This window comes from Ruditapes philippinarum, unplaced genomic scaffold, assembly GCF_026571515.1.
Source record: "Ruditapes philippinarum isolate M1 unplaced genomic scaffold, ASM2657151v2 ctg3014_1_1_1_1, whole genome shotgun sequence".
Taxonomy (NCBI): Eukaryota; Metazoa; Mollusca; class Bivalvia; order Venerida; family Veneridae; genus Ruditapes; species Ruditapes philippinarum.
In genome coordinates, this window is record NW_026851588.1 from 369934 (window position 1) to 394786 (window position 24853).

General features: G+C 31.1%; 1 protein-coding gene across 2 annotated transcripts in view; it reads left to right on the forward strand.

Moving 5' to 3' along the window:
• LOC132754087 (uncharacterized) overlaps positions 1-20025 on the forward strand; it is a 51013-nt gene extending 30988 nt beyond the window's left edge. For both annotated transcript variants that reach the window (XM_060744715.1, XM_060744781.1), the window contains exons 7-13: positions 571-15060; positions 15646-15804; positions 16188-16361; positions 16666-16828; positions 17222-17373; positions 17583-17741; positions 18596-20025. In XM_060744715.1, the coding sequence (XP_060600698.1) occupies positions 571-15060; positions 15646-15804; positions 16188-16361; positions 16666-16828; positions 17222-17373; positions 17583-17741; positions 18596-18792 (15494 nt within the window). In that variant the 3' untranslated portion in view covers positions 18793-20025. The remainder of the gene's footprint in view (positions 1-570; positions 15061-15645; positions 15805-16187; positions 16362-16665; positions 16829-17221; positions 17374-17582; positions 17742-18595) is intronic.
• Positions 20026-24853: the final 4828 nt, after the last annotated feature.

Sequence of the window (24853 nt, forward strand, 5' to 3'; positions counted from 1 at the left end):
GTGTTACTCTAATGACATGCTTTAATTGTGATATATAGTCATTGTGAATGTTGATTTAACATACCAAATTTATGTTATTGTGAATGTATTGCTTTGTTTTATAATGTTTGCTGCTTTTTCAGCGAGACTGAACGCCTTCAAATCGTCGGCTTTTGTTACTCCTAGAAAAAAGTTCAAGTCCTATAAATGAGTGTTAATCATTTAATTTGTATATATGGTGAGGTATAAACTTGTGTGCGATTATGACTTTAATAAAATCTTCTTGTTTTCAAATATCTATTCGATAAATTAAACATTTATCATTAAGAAGAAAGAAATCATAATGACATTGCATATGGTACTTTCGTCTTTCTTGTAAATTAATCATTGCTTAAATCAATATACTAAAGTATAACCATTATATATATATCACATTTTTAACTTTTAAATAATATTTAAAGTTAATTTAAAGTTATTTAAATTAAAGTTTAGTATTAGAAGCTAAATTACCACTTATCTTATTTACGTTATCCATACTTTATTATGTAATTGCGAGTTTCTTAAGTTTTATGAATATTTTCATATTTTCAGGCTTACCGAAATCCCCTAACTTTAGCGATATTGAGGATATGAAAAAGATATTAAGACAGCTTGTTGACAACATGTACAACATGACAACAAAAATAGATCACATGCAGGATGCTATAAATTTCATAAACAAAACATTTCACGAGACCCACAGACCCTTGTTTAACTTAGAAGAGACACTTGGAAATATGACAGTCTCCTTGGGAAACTTAAATCAGAATTTAAACAGTATAAACGCCACAATGACGGCATTCAAGGATTTCCTAAAACAATTTGGAAATAAGATATTTAATATTGATGATGTTATAAAGAATATTGATGACACAATTGGAAATTTGGGAAAAGCTGTAAGTTTCATAGAATTTTCAATGTCCGATATAAATGGCACGATGAACGGTATATCTGATAATGTCATCGACATGAACAACACTTTAACGTACGTAAATAGAAGTGTGTTAGATGTAAATTATACAGCGGCGTATTCAAATGACACTTTGGATAGTATGCAACAAACTTTAATAAGTCTGGAAAATGCCATTAAAAACCTTTCCTTTAAAGTAAATATTATCAATAACGGTTCTGACCAGTTTGATATTTCCTTGAAAAATATAAATGATACGGTTAAAAACACTCATAAGAAACTTAACAGACTTCATGGAAAATTATTGAAGTTCAATTCAAGTATGACAAGGGTGGCTGGTCAGGCACAAAAGCTTAAACAAACGTATGACAAGATAAATAAAACATTAGAGAATATGAATGAACCGTATATGTTTATCAATGGAACCGTCCTTGAAGTCATTGAAAAATTATCAACAATAGATGACCGGTTATCTGAGTTATATAAAAACATGGATGTAGCACAAAGCAACATTACTATGATGAATGTATCACTTCTTGCATCGATGGATTGGCTAGACGAAATGGTGCAGACACTAACAAAATTCAATTTATGGATGGAAAGTAATGATGATCAATTGCAAATTAATCTCAATAACAAAGACATGATTGAAACTGTCGGTATGCTCCTTAATATGAATGGCACTTTATCTGAAATTGGTTATGACGTTGATCATATAAATATTCGGCTTGACAAGGTTGACTTGAAATTAGAAAACCTAGAAGAACAATTATTACAAATAGACAGAACACTAGATGATATAGACGTTAAATTTAAACTGCTGGACAAAACTCTTAAATCAATTAACGCTACAGTGAAAGACACCGACGTTTCATTAAAAACAATGAATTTTACAATAAAGGCTATAAAAGACATATTTGAAAATAGTAAGATCTCTTTTGAAAACATAAATAGTACACTGGATACCGTTAACAAAACATTGATAATAATCAATAACACGGCAATGGAAATCAATTCAACCGTGACAAATGTGAACAAAACATTTGATGGTTTAACAAGTACTGTTAAACGTACAACTGGATCGGCAAAACAACTAAAATCATCAGTATCAGAATTCAAAGGAACTGTAAGGGAGTTGAATACACAATTGTATAATGCAAATGAATCAATGAGAATTACTATGAACAAAGCAGACATTGCGACTAAGTCTTATCTAATGCTAAATAATACTCTTGCTGAAGTGGACAAGACTGTTTCAGAGCTACGAAATAAACTAAATGAGACAAACGGTACGCTCCTAAGCACAGACACATCCTTACAATTTGTGAACAACTCATTATTAGCTATTCAAAATTCATTCCACAAATTAAGAACAGACTTGTCAAGAATACAAGATTCATATTCTAAAATGAATGCAAGTATATACGGATTCGGAGATGCATTTCCTACAATACAGACATCAATTCAAGAAACACAAAAAGCTATGATAGTCCTACAAGATGACATATTACAATTAGATGACGAACTGCACGACAATATACGAAAACGTGACTTATTAGTAAACAAGAAAGCGGGCTTAAATAACAAGTTAAATGTTATTTTAGAGAGGTTGGATTTGTTACAATCAACAATACAAGAAATTACAGACCGATCCAATAACACTGAAAATGATATTGTGTTAATGAATGAATCGGTAAAGGATTCAATGGAACTGTACTATAAGACAGAAAAAAATGTCAGGTACATAAATGACACACATGATATAATAAAAGAACTGTATGATTATTTACAACATCATTCCGTCGCTACAAAGAAGAATTTTAGTTCGCTTGGAGAGTCAATGAAGACATTGAAAGTAGATTTTGAAGAATGTCGGAGCAGTTTTGAGAAATATTCAAATGTTGATTTGAATCTTGACACCATATCATCAGAAATTGCTAGCGAAATCTTGAAATACGAAAATACTAAAGAATCATTTGATCATGTGAAACAAGCGTTTACGAACACGGATAAAGTTTTATGGAGTGATGACGGAAATCCTTCACTTGTTCATAACACATTCGATTCGGTTGTTAATGAAACAGAAAGGGTCAATAATACTGTAAATAAATTCCAGAAAGTTTTGAACGAGACAGACAAAAGTGTTACAGATATAACAGATTTCAAGCAAGATATGCATTTAAAAATAAAAGATATGTATAAACTTAAAGATAAAATCGACGCCATAGACAGTACAGAAACAATAGTTTCTAACGAAATTACAATAACTGATAAGATGATAAATGATTTACACACCAACATAACTAAAGGTAAAGAAGATTTATTACAAAAATTAAAATACGTTGAAAGAATGAAAAGGAATTTAGGCAATATCAACGGTACAGTTAACTCTACGAAGTCGTTTGATAATCTAGAAAAGGATATCAGATCTTCTTTAGATGATGTGAATACTGCCATTGAACTGCTTGAAAATTCGAGCAATGTTTTCCAAGAAGAAGTACATGGGTTCAAAATAGCAAATAAGACATATCATAAAAACATTTACGACTTGTCAAGTGAAAGTCAGATTATTTTGAACAATACTTTAGAGGTAATGAAAAATACCAAATCACAGACAAATGATTTACGCGTAGAGCTCCATAATATTTCAACTTACGTCAGTAATATTTATGATAAGGTGAACACAACAAGTACTGATATTGAGATCTTTGAATTGAAGCTTCAAAATCAAAAGACAAAAAATAATTTTGTAACAAGTGAAAGACCTTTATTGGAAGAAGCCTACCAAAGAGCTTTTACGAAGTTAGACTCAATAACTACATGGCAAGAAAAATTGTTTAAAGACTTCAAAACTTTACAAAATATTTCAGAGGTTCTTAAAAAACGCATAGATGAAAAACAAAATGTAAATATATCAATTCTCGAAGAAGAAAGACAGCTAAAAACATTCATGGACAAGATCATTGATTTTAAAAATGATTTAAGTACAAGTGACATGTATCTTGAAACTTTCTATGAACGTTTCTCAAGGTTTGATGAGTCAAGTCATACACTCCAAGATATTAAAAAGGAATACGAACAACATTACCATGCTGTTGAACATTTCGAAACAGTTGTAAAAGATATACCTTCAGTTCAGATGGATATATTTAGTAAGACGGAAAATATATCTAAAACATTTGAGGATCTATTGCGACAGCTAACAGAACTTTTAAATTTAAAACAACCTATCAAAAATGCAAGTGTGTCTGTTCTCGAGGTCAAAACAAAGTTAGATAGTACATGGAAAAATGTTGATGAAGCCATATCTCATCATTCTTGGTTACAGGATGAGTTTGCTCGAATAAAAAATAATTACACAAACTTCACAGCAACAGAAATAGATTTAACAGAGTCATATGTAATTGAAGCCATTGACGACATAGATAAACTTTTATCCAACTTGACATTTGACTTGCAAAATGCAAATGAAAGCGTTATAAGTTTACAAGATACGTATGACACAGTTAAAAGGATTTACACTAAGGACATATATGATAGGTTTAATATTGATCATACAATACAACAAATCTTAGTACCGACTGTGCAAAGCATTCTAGAAAAAAGTGGAAAGATAAGTAGTGATTTGGATTCTATCAATTTAAATATACGCAGACTAGAGGTGTCAATTAAAGGTGTTAATGAAACTATTCACGTTACTAACAAGCAACTATTTATTGATCGCCAAAAGAAGCTTTTAGCTGATACAAAATTTCCAGAGTTAGAATTTTCTGTAAAAAAAGCGAATGATTCTATAATGGACAGCCTTTTGAGATTAGATGAAACAAAGTCTGACTTAGAAGGTATCATAACAGCATATGATGATCTAAGTGAACGTCTGACACAGTATCCTCACTTTAATATATCACTGGGCGATTTAGGCAAAAGATTGCATATTTTCAACGAGTCTATATCATCTTTATTAGATGAATTGAATGCAAGTACTGATCTATTGAATCAGCTTAATAATACACTTTGGGACGATGATGGTCGCAGATATTCAAATAACGAAACAATAGATGATATGAAAAAGCGATACAAACGTGTAGATGAGATGCTCAACAAAATATTTGGAGATTTGAGTGATATAAATTCTGCAATTGCAACAATAAATAATGGTTCAGCGGAATTAGCTACACAATTGTCATCTCTGAATGATACTGTAGACAGTGTAAATAATTCCGATAAACTGTATGTCAAACTTTATAGTGTATTCACCACCATGGAGAAAGATTTTGAAGATAAAAGAGTAAAAGTAAATGAACTTTCTAAAAATGTTTCAGATATTACAGAATCATTCAGATCAATAGAAAACAGATTTGCAAATATTAACCAAAGTGTTTTCAATAAGCTTGTTAATCAGTTTAATGAGGAACAGTCAAACATTATCAATAGTGTAGATAGTCTAAAGAATTTAACGAACCATACATCAAATGATCTCAGTATAATTCGAACTTTGTTTGATTTAGTCAAAGTTTTTAGCAATAAAACGTCGAACTCGACAAAAGACATAACAGAATCTGTGTTTGAACAAAATCAAATCTTAAAGAACATATCACAGTTACTTACTAATGTGGAGAAAAATATTGATGACATAGGACATAACTCATCTTATGTTAAACCGTCAATACATCAGTTAGATAACAAACGTGTCCAGATAGAGAGAGAATTTCGCCGACAGGAAAAACTAGATTTTTTTGAAAAATACTTTCCTAAGAATAAATATGACAATTTGAATGACACAATTGAATCTGTAAAAAGAGCAAACAGTGGCTTGGAATCGCATTATAAACTTTTAGATAAACATTTTAATGAATTAAGGTTTAATCTAAGCAAACATAAAAACATACATTTGGACATTTCACAGATAGGCAACTCTTCAGCAATTGCACATGCTTTTGTTGTGAACAATTCAGTTGTTCTTCGTAATATTTCAAACGATTATTTGGAATTAAAGACATTGCTGTATGCCAACGACGAATCAGTCGTTAGTGATGCAGAGTCAATAGACGATATGAGGAAGAGATATGAAACTATTAACAACCGTATTGACAACATAACGTCTGAGCTTTTGAGTATGAAAGACAATATTGGACAACAAAACTCAATATTAGAACAAAACGCTGAAACAATTGTTGTATATCAGAAATTAATATCATCATACGAAAACGCCAGAAAAAATACTTTTGAAATGATACAATCAAACAAAAACTGGAACAAAACATTTGTTGCAATTCAAAACCTGAATTTGGAAAGGAACGCTTCTTTTACATCTGTACGTGACATATACAAGTCTATGTGCACAGCCTTTAATGGTACAACTAGCGAGGCAATTGAAAATTTGAAATCAAAAATAGATAAAAACATAAAAGATTTATTAACCAAATTGAATATTATGGATGGCTCTAATAAAGCAGTTTTGAACAATGTTTCAATTTCCGAAAATGTTACAATCAGCTACGCTGTGGAACTGATGGGTGATCATCAAAATTCTGATCTATTAAGAAAAGTTCTTTTAAAATATGAAGGTGTAGCAAGCTCCGTTAATAAATCAACGTCTTCACTTTCACAGATGAATAAAACTTTGATAGAAAACGGTAGCATAATAGACAATGAAATCACGGCTCTTCAAAGAAATGTCAAAAATCTCAGAGAGATGTTTATACGACAACAAAAGCTTGATTATATTGAGGAGAACGCGCCGATATTGCTCAATTTGCTACAAAAGACCAAGAACGATATGAAGCAGGCTGAACTTGATGTCGACGAAATAAAAAATAAGACAAAATCGTTACAAATACAATACGAAATGACAAATAATATTACAAAAAACACATCCTCATTGGAGATTCCTTTGATACGAAGCATCCACCTGATGAAGGCAGCAAAAGACAGTTTGAATAAGTCTGAAAATATCTTAAAAAGCGAAAGTAGTATTATTAAAAATATAGATTTAAATAAAATCAAATCATTTTATAGTTCAAATGATACTCTTGAAGATATTATGAATTTCTTTGTTGATTCGAAAAAAAATATTTCAAAAGTGAGTAAAACTATTGACCAGATAATACAGAAGAAGCGTGATTTGGGAGAGGAAGTAAACGGGGAAGAGAATTATCTTAAAGAACTGTACGATGAAACTATAAAACTACAAAGTCTAAAACAGGCATATGAGTCAACAAATGGAGAACTTGTAAACGAAGGGAAGCAAATACAGATTGCAATCAGGAATAATTCACGTCTGGCTGAAGGAAAAACGTATCTCGATAATAGGCTTGCTGATATCGTTCAGTCATTCAAAAATGTGAAAGAGAAATCATTGTACAATGATGTTAATATGATATTAAGCGACCTTATAAACCTTGGCGATGGATACACACTTTTAAATAAATCTATCAATAGTACAAATGATGCTTTCGTAGAAAATATGAACAAATCTGACCAAATTTACGGTAAATTAAACACGATTTCAGCCACCCTCTATGAATTAAAAGAGAAAACAACTAAAGCTTACCCGATAAGAGGTGACATCTCTGAAGGCCTCATCTTCATAAAAAATAGAACAAATGAAATAGCAAATGTAATGGCTACAAATCTTGATATGCTTCCAAAAATAAATAAAAGTATCAGCAATTTGCAAGAAAAGTTTAGAAAGCAGGAAATACATGAATACATCAAGGAAAACTTTCCCAGCCTACTTAAGCATTATGATCATGTGAATAAAACACTTGATAATTTACACGAACGAATTATTGTTGTGACTGAGAACCTGATAAGTGTGCATAAAAATAGTGTTGAAACCATACAACAATTAAATGACAGTCGTTCAATTGAAATATCGTTTGATAATATATCAACCGTAATCGATCGAGGAAATGTATCACTGAAAAATGTCATCTTTGACAAAAATCGACTTGAGAGCATTTACAAAGAAATGGAGAACGTAATCTCAAACAGCGTGGGGTCAAATGAAACGTTAGAAGATATCAAGAGACGATTTGCAGGATATGAGCAACTCTTACAGCAAATATCCGCAAATGTAACAGAACTAAATACTTCTCTAAGTGATATTGATAGTGAAATGGATCAGGTACAAACAACAATTGATATTCACAATGCCGCACTTACAAATTTCCACGTTATTCTGGGTGATGCTGAGGAAACAGATCAATCCCTCAAAAAACTAAGAGAAACGAAAATACCCGTTGAAGATGATCTTAATCATTTTGAAATTAAAGCTGATTTTTTGAAATTACGGCTTGAATCACTGTCTTTGCGATTTGAGGAATTAAATAGTACGTTATTAAATAACGAAAGGGATAACATTGGTCATAATATGATTGATTTTGTGGATACACTAACAAAGACACAACAACAGCTTCATGAACAGAAAGACAAGTTAGAACAAGTGTCTAAGAATAACAGCATATTAAAACAAAATCTCAATGAATCAATTACAACAATTGATCAGTTAAAGGTTGTGTCTCATGATGCAACAAGACAAATCAGTATAATAACTGACAATATGCAGGCCATAAAAAAAAATATTGAAAATGATATAAGACCTAAAGTTGCTCCATATAATAAAACAATAGAGAGTATTGAAGATGACATAAATAATTTAGTGAACAAATATTTAGAACAAGAAAAGAATGATTTTTTTGAGTCCAATATCCCGCTGTTGATGCAATTGTACAAAAAGGTGAATAAATCTTTAGATGAAACGAAGGCTAGTCTACTTAGATCAGCTTCGACAAATAATCTGATGAATAAAACGATTCAAGATCTTCAAGAAAAAATAAATGCATTTTCCAATATCAAGATTACAACTGAACATGAACTACGACAACTAAATTTACTACAGGAAAACAACACAAATGGAAATTCACAGTTAAATCAAGCAATGGATCATTTTATTAGCTTCAATACTGATATATTTAAACGGAAAGAATGGTCAAATATTTCCATTGATCGTATAAAAGACGTATTTGATGACTCTATGAAAAATATTTCTTTGATAAACAGTACGTTAAACGACATTAACTCTGTTATCCTTGTTGCTGAGACTGCACAGAACAAAAGTTTCGATAACCTCAACGAAACAAAGTCCGTGTTAGACAGATATCATAAGTATTTAAATGCATCTGCTATTAATGAAGAAGGATTGCAAAATTTATCTGTTAAACTGAATGAGACTCATAAACTACTCGAGGATGTTAAACAACGATTTTACAATGATGGTGATCGACTCTTTAATCTTATGCGAAAATATCGTGATGTTACAAGTACCGATATAAAAAATCTTATAGATGAGATACGTATGATAATTGATGAAACTGTAGGCTTGCGTATACCATTAGCTAACAAGCTTTTTTCAAAACGAATCATGGAAAATTACAACGCTGTAAGTGCACGATTCATTGATGTGGTTTATGATCTGAACGACAATTACACAAGCAAAGATCAACTAAAAAATATTCTGGGCGACGTGGATGAAACATTGATGAATATTACTCTAGAAACTGAGAATATGGTGGGTGACGAAGAATTCTATCGTGAAGATGCCATTAGATTGTCCGAACATCTAAACAATTCAAATTATTTGCTGGATAAGCTTGAAGACATGTTTGAAGTTCAAGCAAAGATAGATCTCCTTAATAAAGAATTACCAGACCTTACAGATACCTGGAACAAAGTAAATAATAGTCTTTACAACATGTCAGATAATTTATCTCTAACATCAGTTAATATTAGTGATGCAATTTTATTTGTCAACGGCCTGGACGATAGGATAAATCAAATAGAGTCCGTTAATATAACAACGGAAAATTTATACAGAAATTTTTCAATTCAGAAAATTGATCACAAGAACATAAATGAAAGTGCTGTACAGCTTAAACGTAATCTTGACACTCTTCAAATGTTTGATATTGATGCTATAGCATTAGCAAATAATAAGTCAATAACACTGAGTTATGTACAAAAAAAATTGACAAACCTTAATAACTCTTTGATACGCCTTACTAACGAAAGTAACGATCTAGAAAGCATGTATAAAGATTTGAAAAGAGCTATTTCTTCTACAAAAAATGATGCGGAAGTACTCAGTAATGCTCTGTTTAAGTTTAAAGATTTAGAAAGGGACGTTAAATCTTTAAATCGGACGTTACATGAAACAAATGATAAATTGAATGATACCGAGTATAAATTGAAAACAGCCTTTGATGAAATAAAGTTTCACAAAAATTCTCTCAAAGTGCTGAAGCAACGGTATTCAGAATACTCATATGACAGCAGGGATATAGAAGTGTTAGTGAACATGACTGAAAAAACAATAGCTAAACTAAACAAAACGCTTTCCAAGTCAGATATAAAACTTTCTGATTCGAAATATGAATTCTTAGAAATTACAGCCATTTTGTACAATGCCACTGATGAGATTTCAGTACTAAATAATTCAATTGAAAATGTGGAGAAAACACTTCCACCTACTTTTACAAAGGTAAGAGAAGTAGACAGATCTCTGGATAATATAACCAACAGCATACCAGAAATAGCAATTGTACTACGTGATATTGGTGATATGCTTCGGGATATGAACGTTTCGTTGGTAAATGAAAACTTGAAATCTAACTTTGCTGACAGGGCATTGCCTAAATTAAAAGAAAAGTATGAAGAAACAAATAGAACTTTTGAAATGACAAACAAAACTCTACAAAGAATGGCTGATGAGATAGATATGCTAAATGAATATATAGAAACGTTAAAATTCCGAATGAATGACTTTTCTACCATCAACATTTCATTGTCAGATATTGACGCAAATATTACACACCTCGAAAATAGGCTGCTGATTATGAAGGAGCATTATGATAATGTTAAAGGAATAGTCAACAATTTCAGGAACGACATAAGTGTAAACAACATATTCGGTAGAAACATATCTTTGTCTGATGTCGAGGATCAATATAAAACCTTTAATGATAGCTTAGATTTGATCAATGTAGTATTGGCAAAAATTGATAATGAAGCATATGAAATGGATGAACATTTTGAATTTCTAAACGAGACAATGGCAGGAATAGACAATGCATTAGACAGGTTTGAGACAAAACAAATGGATACAAAAATCATGGAGAAAGATATAGAAAATGTTGCAAAAGATCTTTCATCTACAAATAAAAGCATCGACAGTATGCAGGACGTGGTTAATAACTTTAGTGAAAGGTTTGACAAAATGAATGTTTTGTATGCAGACGTCTTACAATCTACAATTGAAAATAACACTCTCGTAAATAAATTGTTAGAAACAACCAACAAATCACTTGATGATTTACGTAGCTCTGTGACGAAGCTGGGCGATATATATGATAAAGTTACAAATGGCTTTGTTGATATGAATGAAACATTGTTCGGAAACATAGATTCCTACGTTGGTCTAAATAACACTCTCGGTGATGTTAAAAGTAAATATTTGAAATTAAGTAAATCATTGACAAAACTTGAAAAAGATATAAATGGCGCTAAACAAAATGCAAATGGTAACAATTCAACCTTGTCGGAACTTTCTGTACTTTTGGACTTCATAAATGAAACGCTTTACAAAGAAAAGGTCAAATTTGATTTCATAAAGAATAATTTAGGACATTTAGCGGATAAATTTCATGCTATAAAATCTCCTTTGGAAAAAACAAATAAAACATTATCCGCAGTAAAAGACAATTTATCCAACACAAGTAATTTAGTTCAAGGAGTAAAAGATAAATTAAAAGGTTTTTCAAATATCCATATTTCAGTTTTAGAAAATGCAAACAAATTAAAGAAACTTGAATCCAATGTGTCTGAAGTCAACAGAAATTTGAAAGATATTGATAATCAGTACGAACTATTACAGAAGAATATTAAAAACCTTGATAATCACACTGGAGATGTTATGAATATCAAAGACAAATATAAGTCGATCAATGAAAGTTTGGATAATTTGCAAATGAATCTTACCGAAATGTTAACCGATTTGGAAAATGTAAACAATGATACAAACAGTATTTCAGATCAGACAAAACAATTAAATTCCGCTTTAGACAAGCTGGATGGGCATAATAACTCTGCAATATCACTAACCAAAAATATTTCTAATTTAGAAGGCGATTTGGAAACCACAGGTTCAATAATCAATCAAACACGCTCTAACGTAAACGAATTAAAAAGTATTTTGCAAGATATGGAAAATGTCTATTCATCATTAAACGATAACGTCCTACTTGGAAACATCACAGATTTGATTAAAAGATTAAACGCCTCAACGACAGCTTTAAAACATGTTCAGGAATCACATAGAAACATATCAAATGATGCTACCGGAGTTATTAGAACACTAAAAGAAACAAAGGAACATCTAAATAGCGACGTTTATAATCAAGAAATGCTGGACAGTATTAATAATCAATCTGGGAATTCTCTAAATTATGTAAAAAATAAAACTGATATTTTACACGATTCGCAAAGAAATATAGCACTTGATGCTGATGACATACAGAATACAATTGATCTGATAACAAATGAAATTTTAAGACTTAATGACACATTAGCAGAAGAAAAGAAAAAACAAGAATTCATCGCTACAAACTTTCCACACATGCAAAAAAGATATGAAAATTTGAATAAAATTCTAGACAACTCTAACAATAGTATCAGTGAGACCAACCTGCGAACTGAGACAGTTGCAGAACGTTTATCTAGTGTTAAAGAAAGATTGAACAACATAACAGCCATTACTATACCACTAAATTCGGAAAATAATGAAGCGATTAGAATTAAAAAAGAGGTTGATGAAGTTTTGAATAGTTTTAAAAATGTTTCGAAAGTATTTGATGATCTCAACATAGATAATCTCAGTAATGTTAACACAAAATATGAAAAGCTGAAAGACCAGTATTTTGGATTCGACAATAAAATGAATGATATTGAGAAAGACATCAAAAAAATTAATAACGCCCTGGACGACATAAACAAAACAGCTTCATTTATTAACGAATCAGTTAATGATATTAATTCAACTGTTGATGAATATATAGAGTCAGGCGATATCTTACAAAATTATGCTTTATCTGGTGAAAATTTATCTGCAAATATTGGACAAACAAATCATTCAATTAGAAAAATATCAGACGAAGTGCAGGCTTTATATGACACTTTTGATAATCTGCTTCAGAACTACAGTCATATAAAAGATCCTGTCCTCAGTCAAGCACAAAATGTTATCATGAATTTGTTGAATTCATCTAGTGATAATATACATAAACTTGGAAAGGAAATCTTGAATCTTAACGCTGATAACGACAAAACCAAATCAGTGATACAGAAAATGAACCGGACACACTTGACAACAAAAAATCTACTTTCAGAATTAAAACAACACTTAAAGGATGTAAAGAACAACTCCAGCAATGTTAATGTCAGTTTAAGTGGAATTGGACAAATCCATGCAGATATAAATAAATCGGTAGACAACTTGTCACCAAACCTCAAAAATGTCCTTGATATGATTACGAATTTGAATAACTCATTAGTGAAAGAGCAAGAAAAGATTGACTTTATTGCTACAAAAAAGCCATTGATAGAAAAGAAATTCAGGGATTTATTTGGCCCACTTGAAATGACAAATAATCACCTGTCTTTCACAGACGTAAAATTAGCTGATCTAAAATACGAAATTATAACCACTGGCTCCAGACTTGACAAATTTAAAACACTAAATTTTACAACTGATCCGGAATTGCAACGCTGGAATATAATGAACAACACTGTAAAAAATATATCGAAATTGTTTCATCAACTAAGCGACAAGTATAAGGAATTGAAAAACTTTTTAAACACGATGGATGATCGGAACATTAGTATAGATGAGATGAAACTGAAATTCAACAGTATCAATTCTTCATTGAATGATGTTGAAGATAAACTTGAAAACGTAAACACAATATTATCTGACACAGAAAATGAAATAAGGGAAACAGAGAACATCATGAGTGGATTGCATACATCAATGGATAACTTTAAACAGTTGCAAACTGAGGCTATGAGAACTAAACAAAATGTTAACGACTTGGACACGATTATAGGTAGATTCGAAAATGATACAAATCTTGTAAGAAATATCGGTTCTGATATAAAGCAACAGTTGACTGATATGAAAACAATGTATGCTCCATTAAATCATACAGAATGGAATAAAATGCAACCAAAGTATTATAAAGAAGCATCAACCGGTTTGAACAAGTTAAATGAAGTAAATGAAAGTGTAAACCGCCAGCGTTTAAAGCTTAAATCAACTGCTAGTAATTTTGATAACATCATCTCGGAAATTAGTTCTAAATATCTGACAAGAAAAGATGTTGATTCAACTATTTCAGAAATGCATACTAGATTGAACATAACTAAGCAAGAACTATCTAAACTGGACCAGCCTCTTAGGGCAAACAGTCAAAAAATAACATTATTGTCTGCTACCATGAATAAAACGAAAAATCAGGTAGACGCTATGAATACAACTCTTCATAATGAGCTACTAAAACATGACTATGTAAAACGAAACTTACCATCTTTAAAGGAGAAATATGCAAATGTCAATGTAACTTACGCACATAACATTCCAAATGTACAAGGCATGGAAGACCAGATATCACAACTCGTATCAATAATCGAGAAAATCAAAGAGAAGATGCGACAATTTGGTGTAGATGACACAGACAACTCTATTAAGAAGTGGGATTTAGCTATCCAAAGTCTTAATTCCACTGTCGCTAACGCCCTGAGAAGGAACAAGGAAGCAGGGGATAAGCTAGTTGATCTAAAAGACAAACTTTGGTCAAATGGAACAATGTATTCGAGCACTGAATCGCTTGCAGATGTGAAAGCACGCTTTGATAATTACAATAAAACTTTGGATGAGATCAGTGCAGCATCACACACAATCAAGATTAAGCTTGCTGATTTGAATGCCGAAGCTTCTGGCGTTATTGGACAGTTACTTGAACGAGACTCTATTCTTACGACGACGCCTGCTACCACTACACCGTCTGGACCACCAGACTGTAAGTATAATGTGCGCACTTACTCCATTGTTACCTTAAGAAAAGAATACTTTTCTTCTTCTTCAGATGGGACAAATATGAGCTTAATAATGTTTAAATAATGGATTAAAGCATGCTGAATGTTTATCGCTCTGTAAAATGTAGCGGCTAATGTGATATGATTTTAATAGGTAGCAAAATGAAAACAAAGTAGTATTTTGACTTCCATACAAAATACTAAACCATTATAACTGCATTAATTGTCAAAGAAAAGAAGGAGCAAAAGATGGTTCAGCTTTACGGCCTATTATAGCATTTTATGAAGTCGAAGGGCCTTTACTGTATTCTAATCATATAATTTATTGCAATATGTGGTTCTTGTATTTTGCTTGCATTTATACAATACCTATACAATAACACCGGGTATTTCAAACATGGAATGGGACATTTGTATAACAAAATTAAGTCTCCATTTTTACAAAGAAACATTGCGCATGGGAAGAATTGCCGGTTTCATGGTGTATACTAAGTATTTTCACTATTATATGCCAAGTATTTTTAATGATCACGGTGTTTATATTCACAATTTCTATTTTTATATCCTAGGGCTGACATTCCAAAGTACAGCGACTGGGATAATAGGGAAGGATCCTGGATTTGCCACATGCGCTGTTGAAGATCTTACACAGTGGGACATGATGAAAATAACAAGAGTCAATAAGGACGGTAGAGAAGAGGCAATAGCCGCATGGAAGCTAGGAGTAGGTAAGGAAGAGGCGCTTGATATTAGAAATAACAGAAACAATGTATGTTGTCCTTGTTTTAATTCATTAACTTATGAATATTGTAATATCAATAAGTTTATTGTTGAAATAAATAATGAAACAAAGATGTGTGACGTAACTCAAACAAAACTCCGGATATTTGATAAATAACTCCAATAATTATTATGCATTTGTTTTTCCTTTGACTAAGTTCAAATAAAAAAAAATCACGTAATACATCTAGTTTCAGTCCTTATTGTTTACTAGCTGAGTAAAACTTTATCAGCGATTTTTTCGTAATGGTTGGCTCGTGATGATAAAGTAGGATTAGAACACTTCAGTGACTTGAGCATTATACATTTACGTGTTGATTTGTTTTAAAAGGTGCAAGGAAAGCAGTGAGAGATCGCAGAATAAAAGTCAAGCGTACAAAGACTGCAACAGGTGGTAAAATGACGGTGGGAATTCAAACCCTACAGTGTGAGGACGAAGGGACGTACTATTGTTCAATAGACTCGTATAACATGTGGCCGCTTGAGTCGTCAATTGGCGTGATATGTAAGATATACTAAATCTTTCTAAATCTATTTTCATGCCAGATACATAGAAATGAGAATGACACAAGATGATTTCTTTTTTCATTATTGTCAAACGTCAGTTAATTGATGCAAATGCATTTATCTAAACATGGTAACCTATTCAATCAAAACCAGGATTTATGCAATAAATGCTGTATTTCATTACAGTTGATTGCTGTATTTCTTAACAGTCTCTTTCTTTAACATTATTTGATATTTCTCTAATACATATCATAGATAAACTTTGCAAGGTAAATGAACTTGTTTTATATGATAATCGTTAGCACCTCCCGAGGACGACCTGAAACCAGAATTTCCAACAGAAGTATTCGAGGACAAAGTCGCCAACTTCTCATGCATGGGGCATCCCGGTTATCCTAATGGTCGAATCATTTGGAAAATTAAGCGAGAAAAAGAAGTCGAATTCAGGCCATTTGAATTTTATAGGTAATTTGAATAGGTATTTCCAAGATATTGAGGAAAAAATACATGAATATAGAAATTTAATTCATTAGTTACCTTCATGAATTCAGCCAAATCCGTCCCAGAGTTTGGTGGATAATAGTGTGTCTTAGTCGTGCTCGCTGTTATCAATTTATTATATAATCTGTCCCTCTTCTAGAAACACAGAATACGAGAGTTCATCCGACCGTATCCAAATAATGCAAACTACTAATTTCGGTAGTAAAGGCCTATACTACCCCTATGTATCTAACAAATAACAAATCCATTGTAACTCAGTGGTTTAATTTTAATTACTTTACTTTCATAATCCGTTTAGTTTCTAATTATCGATTATAAGAACATATCCCATTTTATATATTTGACTTGTTTAAACAGTTCAAGGCCTAAGGTTACAGATACAAGCTGCGTGCGCACAGAAACTAACACAGTAGAATACCAGTTTGATTTGCAATGGAACAACACCAAAGTCCGCTGTTATATAGAAAACACGGACTTCTATGCAGAAGGAATCATTCGTCTGCTCCCATGTAAGTTTTGTTATTAAGTGTGTTACTATTTAGTTATTTGACGCAAAGCTATGTGGTGTTAATTGTGCTTTACTCTATAGATCAAAACATCAATTTTAGTAACTTTTAAGGTTAAATTATGATATTTTACAACTTAAAGTTCATTTACATGGTTGTCTTAAATAATTTTATTTGATCAACTATTTGATGAAAATTTTGTTAATTTGCAGACGACATTTGTAACAAAGTACGTTATCAAGGTACAATAAGTCATCCATATACACCACATAAATATATCGTCTGCGGAAAGGAACTCAACATAATGCAGTGTCCTGGAAACACGTGCTATGACCAAAAAGAGGAGAACTGTGTCCGATGCAAGGCTGGTAGTAAGTACAATTTATCATGTCCTTATGTAAAAATAATCTCTTTTATTTGTTACTGTTTTTATTTACATTCTATGCTTGTTTGTTTAATGATTTTTTATACTTACGTATCAGTTTTCTATTTGTTAGTTTTATTGTTGTTGGTCGGCTTTTATATAATATATGTTTAAGCAATAAATAAATTTCGTTTTCAAGATATTCTGATTTTTTTTCAAGATAATATGTCTTAACTTAGCATTTGTGTTTTACTGTGTACAACTGATATTGACCGAACAAAAAAGTGTAAAAAGATTTGGTTAATCATATGTTAGATATTCTACAAATTAATCACCGACATTGTCAAAAAGTTAATGGTTATTTCATAGGAAGGGAGACTACTCAAATTTCATTGTATGTAGTACACAAACGATTCATAGTTAGTGCTTCACCCAGTTATTTTCACATGTCAAAAATAGCAATGATTACAGTTTGTTGTATATTGTGTTGTACCATTGACACATATATGTCAATTACACGACAGCGCGCGTGCGTTTCTAATGTGACATATGTGTTTAATGTCAGTACTTGTTTTTATCTTATACGGTTTTATGATTTGTATTGAAATTCATTTGTTTGTCAACGTGTGTTTGATATTTGGATATATAAATTTGTCATTGTGGTCTTTTATCCATTGTGTTGATGGCTTATTTGGTAGTTAGATAAATACGTTCAGTATGTGTGCAGAATTTTTATATCCTCTTCATCGGGATAAAAGTTCTTCTTTTATCTACTATACTTTTTAGTAAACTTTTTCAAACTAACAATAAGGCCTGTCTGTTTCAAATTATTGTATTACAAAAATAAATTCATTTTTTCAGGTGTAGGCAGCGATCCTTGCCTTGGACAACCTTTGTACTCCTATGTCGCCCACGAAACTGACTGCAAGAAGTATTACATTTGCATGGGACCAACAAAGACCGCAAAGAAGTGTACCAAAGGTTATTTCGCGCCAAATATTCCCGGAAACTGTGTCATGTCGTATGCGCAGTCGCACTGTGGGCGTAAAGCTGGCTGAAAAATACAAAACAGAACGACTCTTGTTGATCAAAAAGAAATCCTGAATTTTACCAGAATGAATGTAATGGTTGAAATCGGTTAAGTAACATTTTGAAATAGTTTTATCTATTGAATCTATGGTGTTATTATATGGCATCGTGACGTAATAAACAACAACTTTATAAGGTATTGATACATGTACATTCAAAGAATTTCATTTTTGTGCGAAATCGCTAAAACGCGTATCAAAAGCGAGGTCTATTTAACCTATCAATAGTAAATACATGAAAACTATTACATATGTACATATGTGTATACAAAGGGCAGGTTATCCAGAATACAGATATATGCCAAAAATACCCTATAGATGTGTACGTGATGTGGTGTGTTATTGCACAAACTTCCGGAATACATCTACATATATCTTGAAACTGATTTTTCTCTAAAATGCCTTACAGCGGATTATGATAAAAGCCAGCGATGGTCTTTCTTGATTGACTTCACTAAAACTACTACATCCTAATTATAACTTTCTTAAGCAATGATTTGAGCAAAAATGTTTGTATCTGCATTCTGTCTTACAGCTGTGTATGAATACATGATTGTCAAAAGTTGTCTACGATTGCTAATTGTATCTTTTTTGTATGAGTAAGTGTACAGACGTGATGACGCTTTACACATAAACTTACATAATGTACATAGTTTTATTTATTTTCGCCTATTTTTTGTTGTTGATAGTGTAAAGCCTGGATAGATATTTCTTCTCTTTTAATTTGAATATTTGTTTTTAAATTATAATGTATGATTTTTTTCCATGGACTTTGTGTATTAAATTTCGATTCTGGTCACATGAATGTAGATTTGTGTAGATACAGATTTCATGTTTGATTCTTATACCATTGATATCAGAATCTCCTTTATATGACAGACAGTAAAATGATACTGTATAACTTTATAAAATATGTGTCACAGTAAACAATATTAATAAGCCTATTTAAAATAATGTACATAATTGATTTGATGGTATAAATGTTAATGTGTTTTAGTTATTTTACACAATGTTTCTTTAATTCCTCAATATCACATAATTACACAGATATATAATTATACAATATATGTACATTTAGCTCCATGTCAAAATGTTGTATTTATTTTAACGTTAAAAAACTTTGCAATTTATGTTTCTTGTAATTACCTTTATAGTATTGGTTTTGCGCCACTGTTTTCACAAATAAATCGATTTATCTCATTATGCGTACTCATTCATGTTTTTTTTTGTTGTTGTTTTTTAAATTAAAGCATTGTTTTCAATCACACTTTTTCATGATTGTGTTTTATCATGTCACCGTTTGTTTGCCGTTTTATCTCATTGTTGTCATAATCACTTTGTAATTGATATTTTTCTCATTTAGTGCCATAATGTTAAGAACCAGTGTTTTGCAAATATATTGATTAAAGCTATCATGTTCGGGTTTTTCTTTATTTAAAGAAAAATGATGTTTTTGTGCAATTGCACAAAAGTCTGATTTATCAATTAGGCAAATCATATCGAGGATTTTTTTATGGCTATACCTGAAATCCTAACCGTTTCAATTGAAAATATAAACATGAAAATGACATGAGTTCAATCATAAATAATTGTTAGATATATTACCACTTTGAAGTCATTTAATTACTGAAAGTGTGTGACTTGGGTCTCATCATTTTACGAAATTACAGGAGTTATTCTACAACTCAGGATACAGCTCACGTCTACCAGATATCCTAGTAAAATGAAGTGGGAAGCTGATGAGTGAAAACAAAATAGCTTTGAACATCACAACTTTGAACAAAACAGAAAGATCTTTAGGTGCGTCCAAAAATACATTGTCGCTACTAAATGTTTCACATCATAGTACTTGCGCATGTTACAGAACGATAAGCATGATTTATACATTATATTAAACTAACTGTCTTATCGGTAGCAAATAACTCACTTCCACACTGGGACTCTTTTATCACTTTATTTGTAAATTCATTTCTCAAAACATTACACTTTATTTTGACGAGTCAGCCTGAACATCCTTTCCAATCCACTGAGGTAATGAATTTATATAAGTCTTAGACTTGTTTTCAAACCTTTTTTGAATTTAATAAGGTTATTAAGTTATAAAAAAAAACGGCGTCGTATAAAATATGTATTTCATAACAATTTATATTATTTCATACCCGGACCGCTTTTCGGCTCCATAAAACGTAATTGCATAGGTATGTTATACCCAATATCTTATTAGCATTGTTTACCTCTATATTAATATCTCCAGTCTTACATGATTTTAGTTAAACAATGTCTTCTGGTTGTAATGTATATCTATGTTTGAAAATTTTGGAAATAAACATTGTTTAAACTAAAACAAAGCAAGAGAAAAACCTGGGAGTAGAATTGGTCACAGACTAGGCTATTCAGGAGAAACAATCGTAGTCGCTTTAAATACTTTATGTAGTTTCTTCGTACGGAGTGGGGACCCTGATGTTCATTATAAAATGATTCATTTTCAGCGGGCATAGACAAAAATAATGTTGGTTAAAGTCAAATGAACGTAAATAAAAGGTTTATTAGTTTATTAAAGTCTCGTCCATATATTCGTACACGTACAATATGTATACACAACTTTACAGAGCTTTACAGAGCATACATGTATATAATAAAACATATCTTATAGGCAATTTCTACATAGTAAAACTAAGGAACAGCAAGTAACCATTTCGTAAAACGAACATAAAAAATTGAAGACACTGAAACGAAATTGCACTGATAAATAAATTTCTGTTAATCATTTGTTTATAAAGTTTTATGACAGCCTACCTCATGTGTAAGACTATCACGTAGGTCCCCATTAACATTACAATTTATTAGAACAGGATAATTATTCATCTTCTACAAAATCACAAAAATGGCATTTTCGGTCATGAACCAGAAAATTTCCATACGCTTATCGGAGAAACCCCACACCGAAACTTACTCAACGCTGCTTCATGAAAAAGTGGGAGGATAAGTTTACAATAATTCTCAACGCCGAATTTTTTTTTAATTTACAATAAGATCTGAGCTTATTGTGCCACTGTCCACAAGCGTTGTCATATCTATTATTGGTGTACTTCCAATCAGTAATGATAAATAATAACTTTATTTAACTATAGGACCCCAATTTTTACATTAAATTCCGGCATGGCTTTCTGACTCTTGTTTAATCTAAATGGTCAAAAAATCAGCAACTGATTTCCATTGTCGAATAATAGGATGATATCATGCCATTCACCCAGGAACGCTATTAAAGCAAAGCAACGGCGTCATATAAAATAATTATGTACTATATAACCATAATATAATTTTATATTGTTGCATACCCGGACGGCCTTTCGGCTCCGTAAAACGTAATTGCATAGGTATGTTATAGACATGAACTATATTCCTGCGCTCGCTGTTATATTTTTACAGATACAAGAAGTATGCTAGTTTTATTTAATTTTACCTATAAAATATGGTACCATAACACTCAAATATTAATATGAAATTGGGTGGTGTTTTTTTTTATATATATATATTTATGGTGTTTTTTTTTTTTGGGGGGGGGGTGGGGGGTCATTATTATTATTATTTAAAATGTTTTTCAGTGGCTGCCAGTCGCTTCAGCTATTCACTTTATCAGATATTATCCAGTTTATGTTTTCTCAAGAATTGTGTATTAAAACAGGCATGAACATATATATAATCAAAATTTTACTGCAGGCTGTCAATTGCAACCATGAAGCAAATAGATGTATTCGTAAACAACTTTATTTTATTGCATTTAAAATAGGTTATGTTTTTCGTTTTTCGTGAAATATGGAATATTTTTTAACTTAACACGATAAATTTCTATATATTTTATTCGCCGTTACGGCTTTTGAAAACGTATAAATTTGTATCATGTTTCGTGGAAATATATTCCATATTTCACTCAAACAAATGATTTCGCTTTTCGTGAAGTATGGAATATATTTTCACTTAACACGATAAATTTCGATATGTGTAACTCGCCGTTCCGGCTCATTATACATGTAACACATAAAATGTTATCATGTTTCGTGAAAATATATTCAATATTTCACTCAAACGAACAATTTCTCCTATTTTTATGAAAAAGAATGTTTAATATCGTTAGATAAGTTCAAAGATTTAATATTTATGGTGGTAACAAACTGGTTTTCATGAGTTTAAACCCCTTATTATTGTGTCATACATGTATTGTATGTTTAAAGTAGTGAATTTAAACTGATTAGTTGGTTTCATGCGTATTTCCAGTGGCTCACTGCTACATGCTCCTTGTCTTTATAACTTAATTCAGTACGGAATCCACAGTATTCTAAAAGTGTCTACGATTTATTCTTACAATAAATTTTGTTAAGGGTCAAAATTAAACATTATTCAAATTGCAAATTGGTGTTTACTTGTACTGAATGCACCTATCAATGCCATAACTTGTAATAAAGATGTTGTTGCAAGACTTTAACCGAGACATTTTGTTACTGACACAAACAAGTCATAAATCTCTATAAATTTGCTATAAAAGTATCATAAAAGTTTTGAAAAGTTCTAAAGCTAGCTATTGTTTTCTTGTTTATTTCAAATTTTCAGTTGTCAAATTATTCGTAAGTGTTTTATTCATCTTACATGATTATTATCATTATTATTTGTAATTTTTTTAATTTTTGAATTATTTCATTCTTTAAAGAAATAAATTCCTTATAAATTACTACCCAAGGCTGTCTTTATATGATTTAATATGATTTATTTTAGGTGGTTTGCAAATTCTTGATTGGTACTGATGCAAAAAGAAAAAAAGAACGCTATCCGCGCGAGACGAAATCTCGTCAAAGTCTCGTCATTTACGTGACATCTGTTGACAGAGTTTGTATATAATTAAGTACTAAATGAAATTGTTGATGATGGTAATTAAATAACGTAAACGTATCGTAAAGAGAAAATAAATAATCTATTGTTTAAAATTGTTAGTATTTCTAAACGACGTGTTTATGTTCAGAAGGCATGTTTATTGAATAATAATTTATTTCATTGAAAAAAGGATATCCGTGAAAGAAACTTCAATTTTCTAAAGGAACAGAGATAAAAATGCAGTTATGAGACAATCAATCATTGAAAAATATCGTGTGTAATTTATTTATTTGCAAAAGATATGATATTTTTCAAAACGTGATTAGAATGCTTCTAATTTCTTCAAATTTGTATAAAATGGTATGTATATATCGTGGCAAACACTAATAACGAATAAAGATTTAGTTTCCTAAAAAGTTTATATCCACACAGACAGTGATTATTACCGTGGAATAATATTTATGAACACTATGTCGAAGAAAACTCCAGATGACATTGAAACTTTACCGGAGAATCCGCCATGGACTTTGTTCTTTGACGGACCATTGTATCAGGAGTATGATAAATTCATGAAAACTAAAGATTTTTCAAAGGTAACATTATTCTTATATTTTATTCTTACAATATCCCTGCAGGTTCTTTCTTTGCATTCTATTTTCATATCAGAAGCATTTTATTTAGATCTAAATGTGTCCTTTAAGGACTCATATATTATCTAACACCAAGCATTTAATTGCCTTTACACATTTTTAACGATTTATATAGTCATAATCTTTGATATCATATCAAAATATACTGGGGAAAAATTTAGCATTTTAATTTTGCATTACCACATGACTTCAGCATATTTCAAAAGGTTAGCATTTTTCTCATGACATCTTAAAGAAACATACAACTCTGTACTAAAGGAACTATCATTTCACGGAAACACATTAATATCCGTACAGTAGCATGGGCATTAACATTCAAATTTTATAACCCTGCATAAAATGTCTGCATATTTGCCACCAGGAAATGAATGTTCAGGTGTATTATTTCAAAATAACGAATAATAGGTCAATTTGCTCTTTTCTAAATTTGTTATAAATGTTGAAACAATACGTATCTTTAATGTGATATATCTAAATGCATGAATAGCTTTCATCAATCTTTTAATGTTTACAAA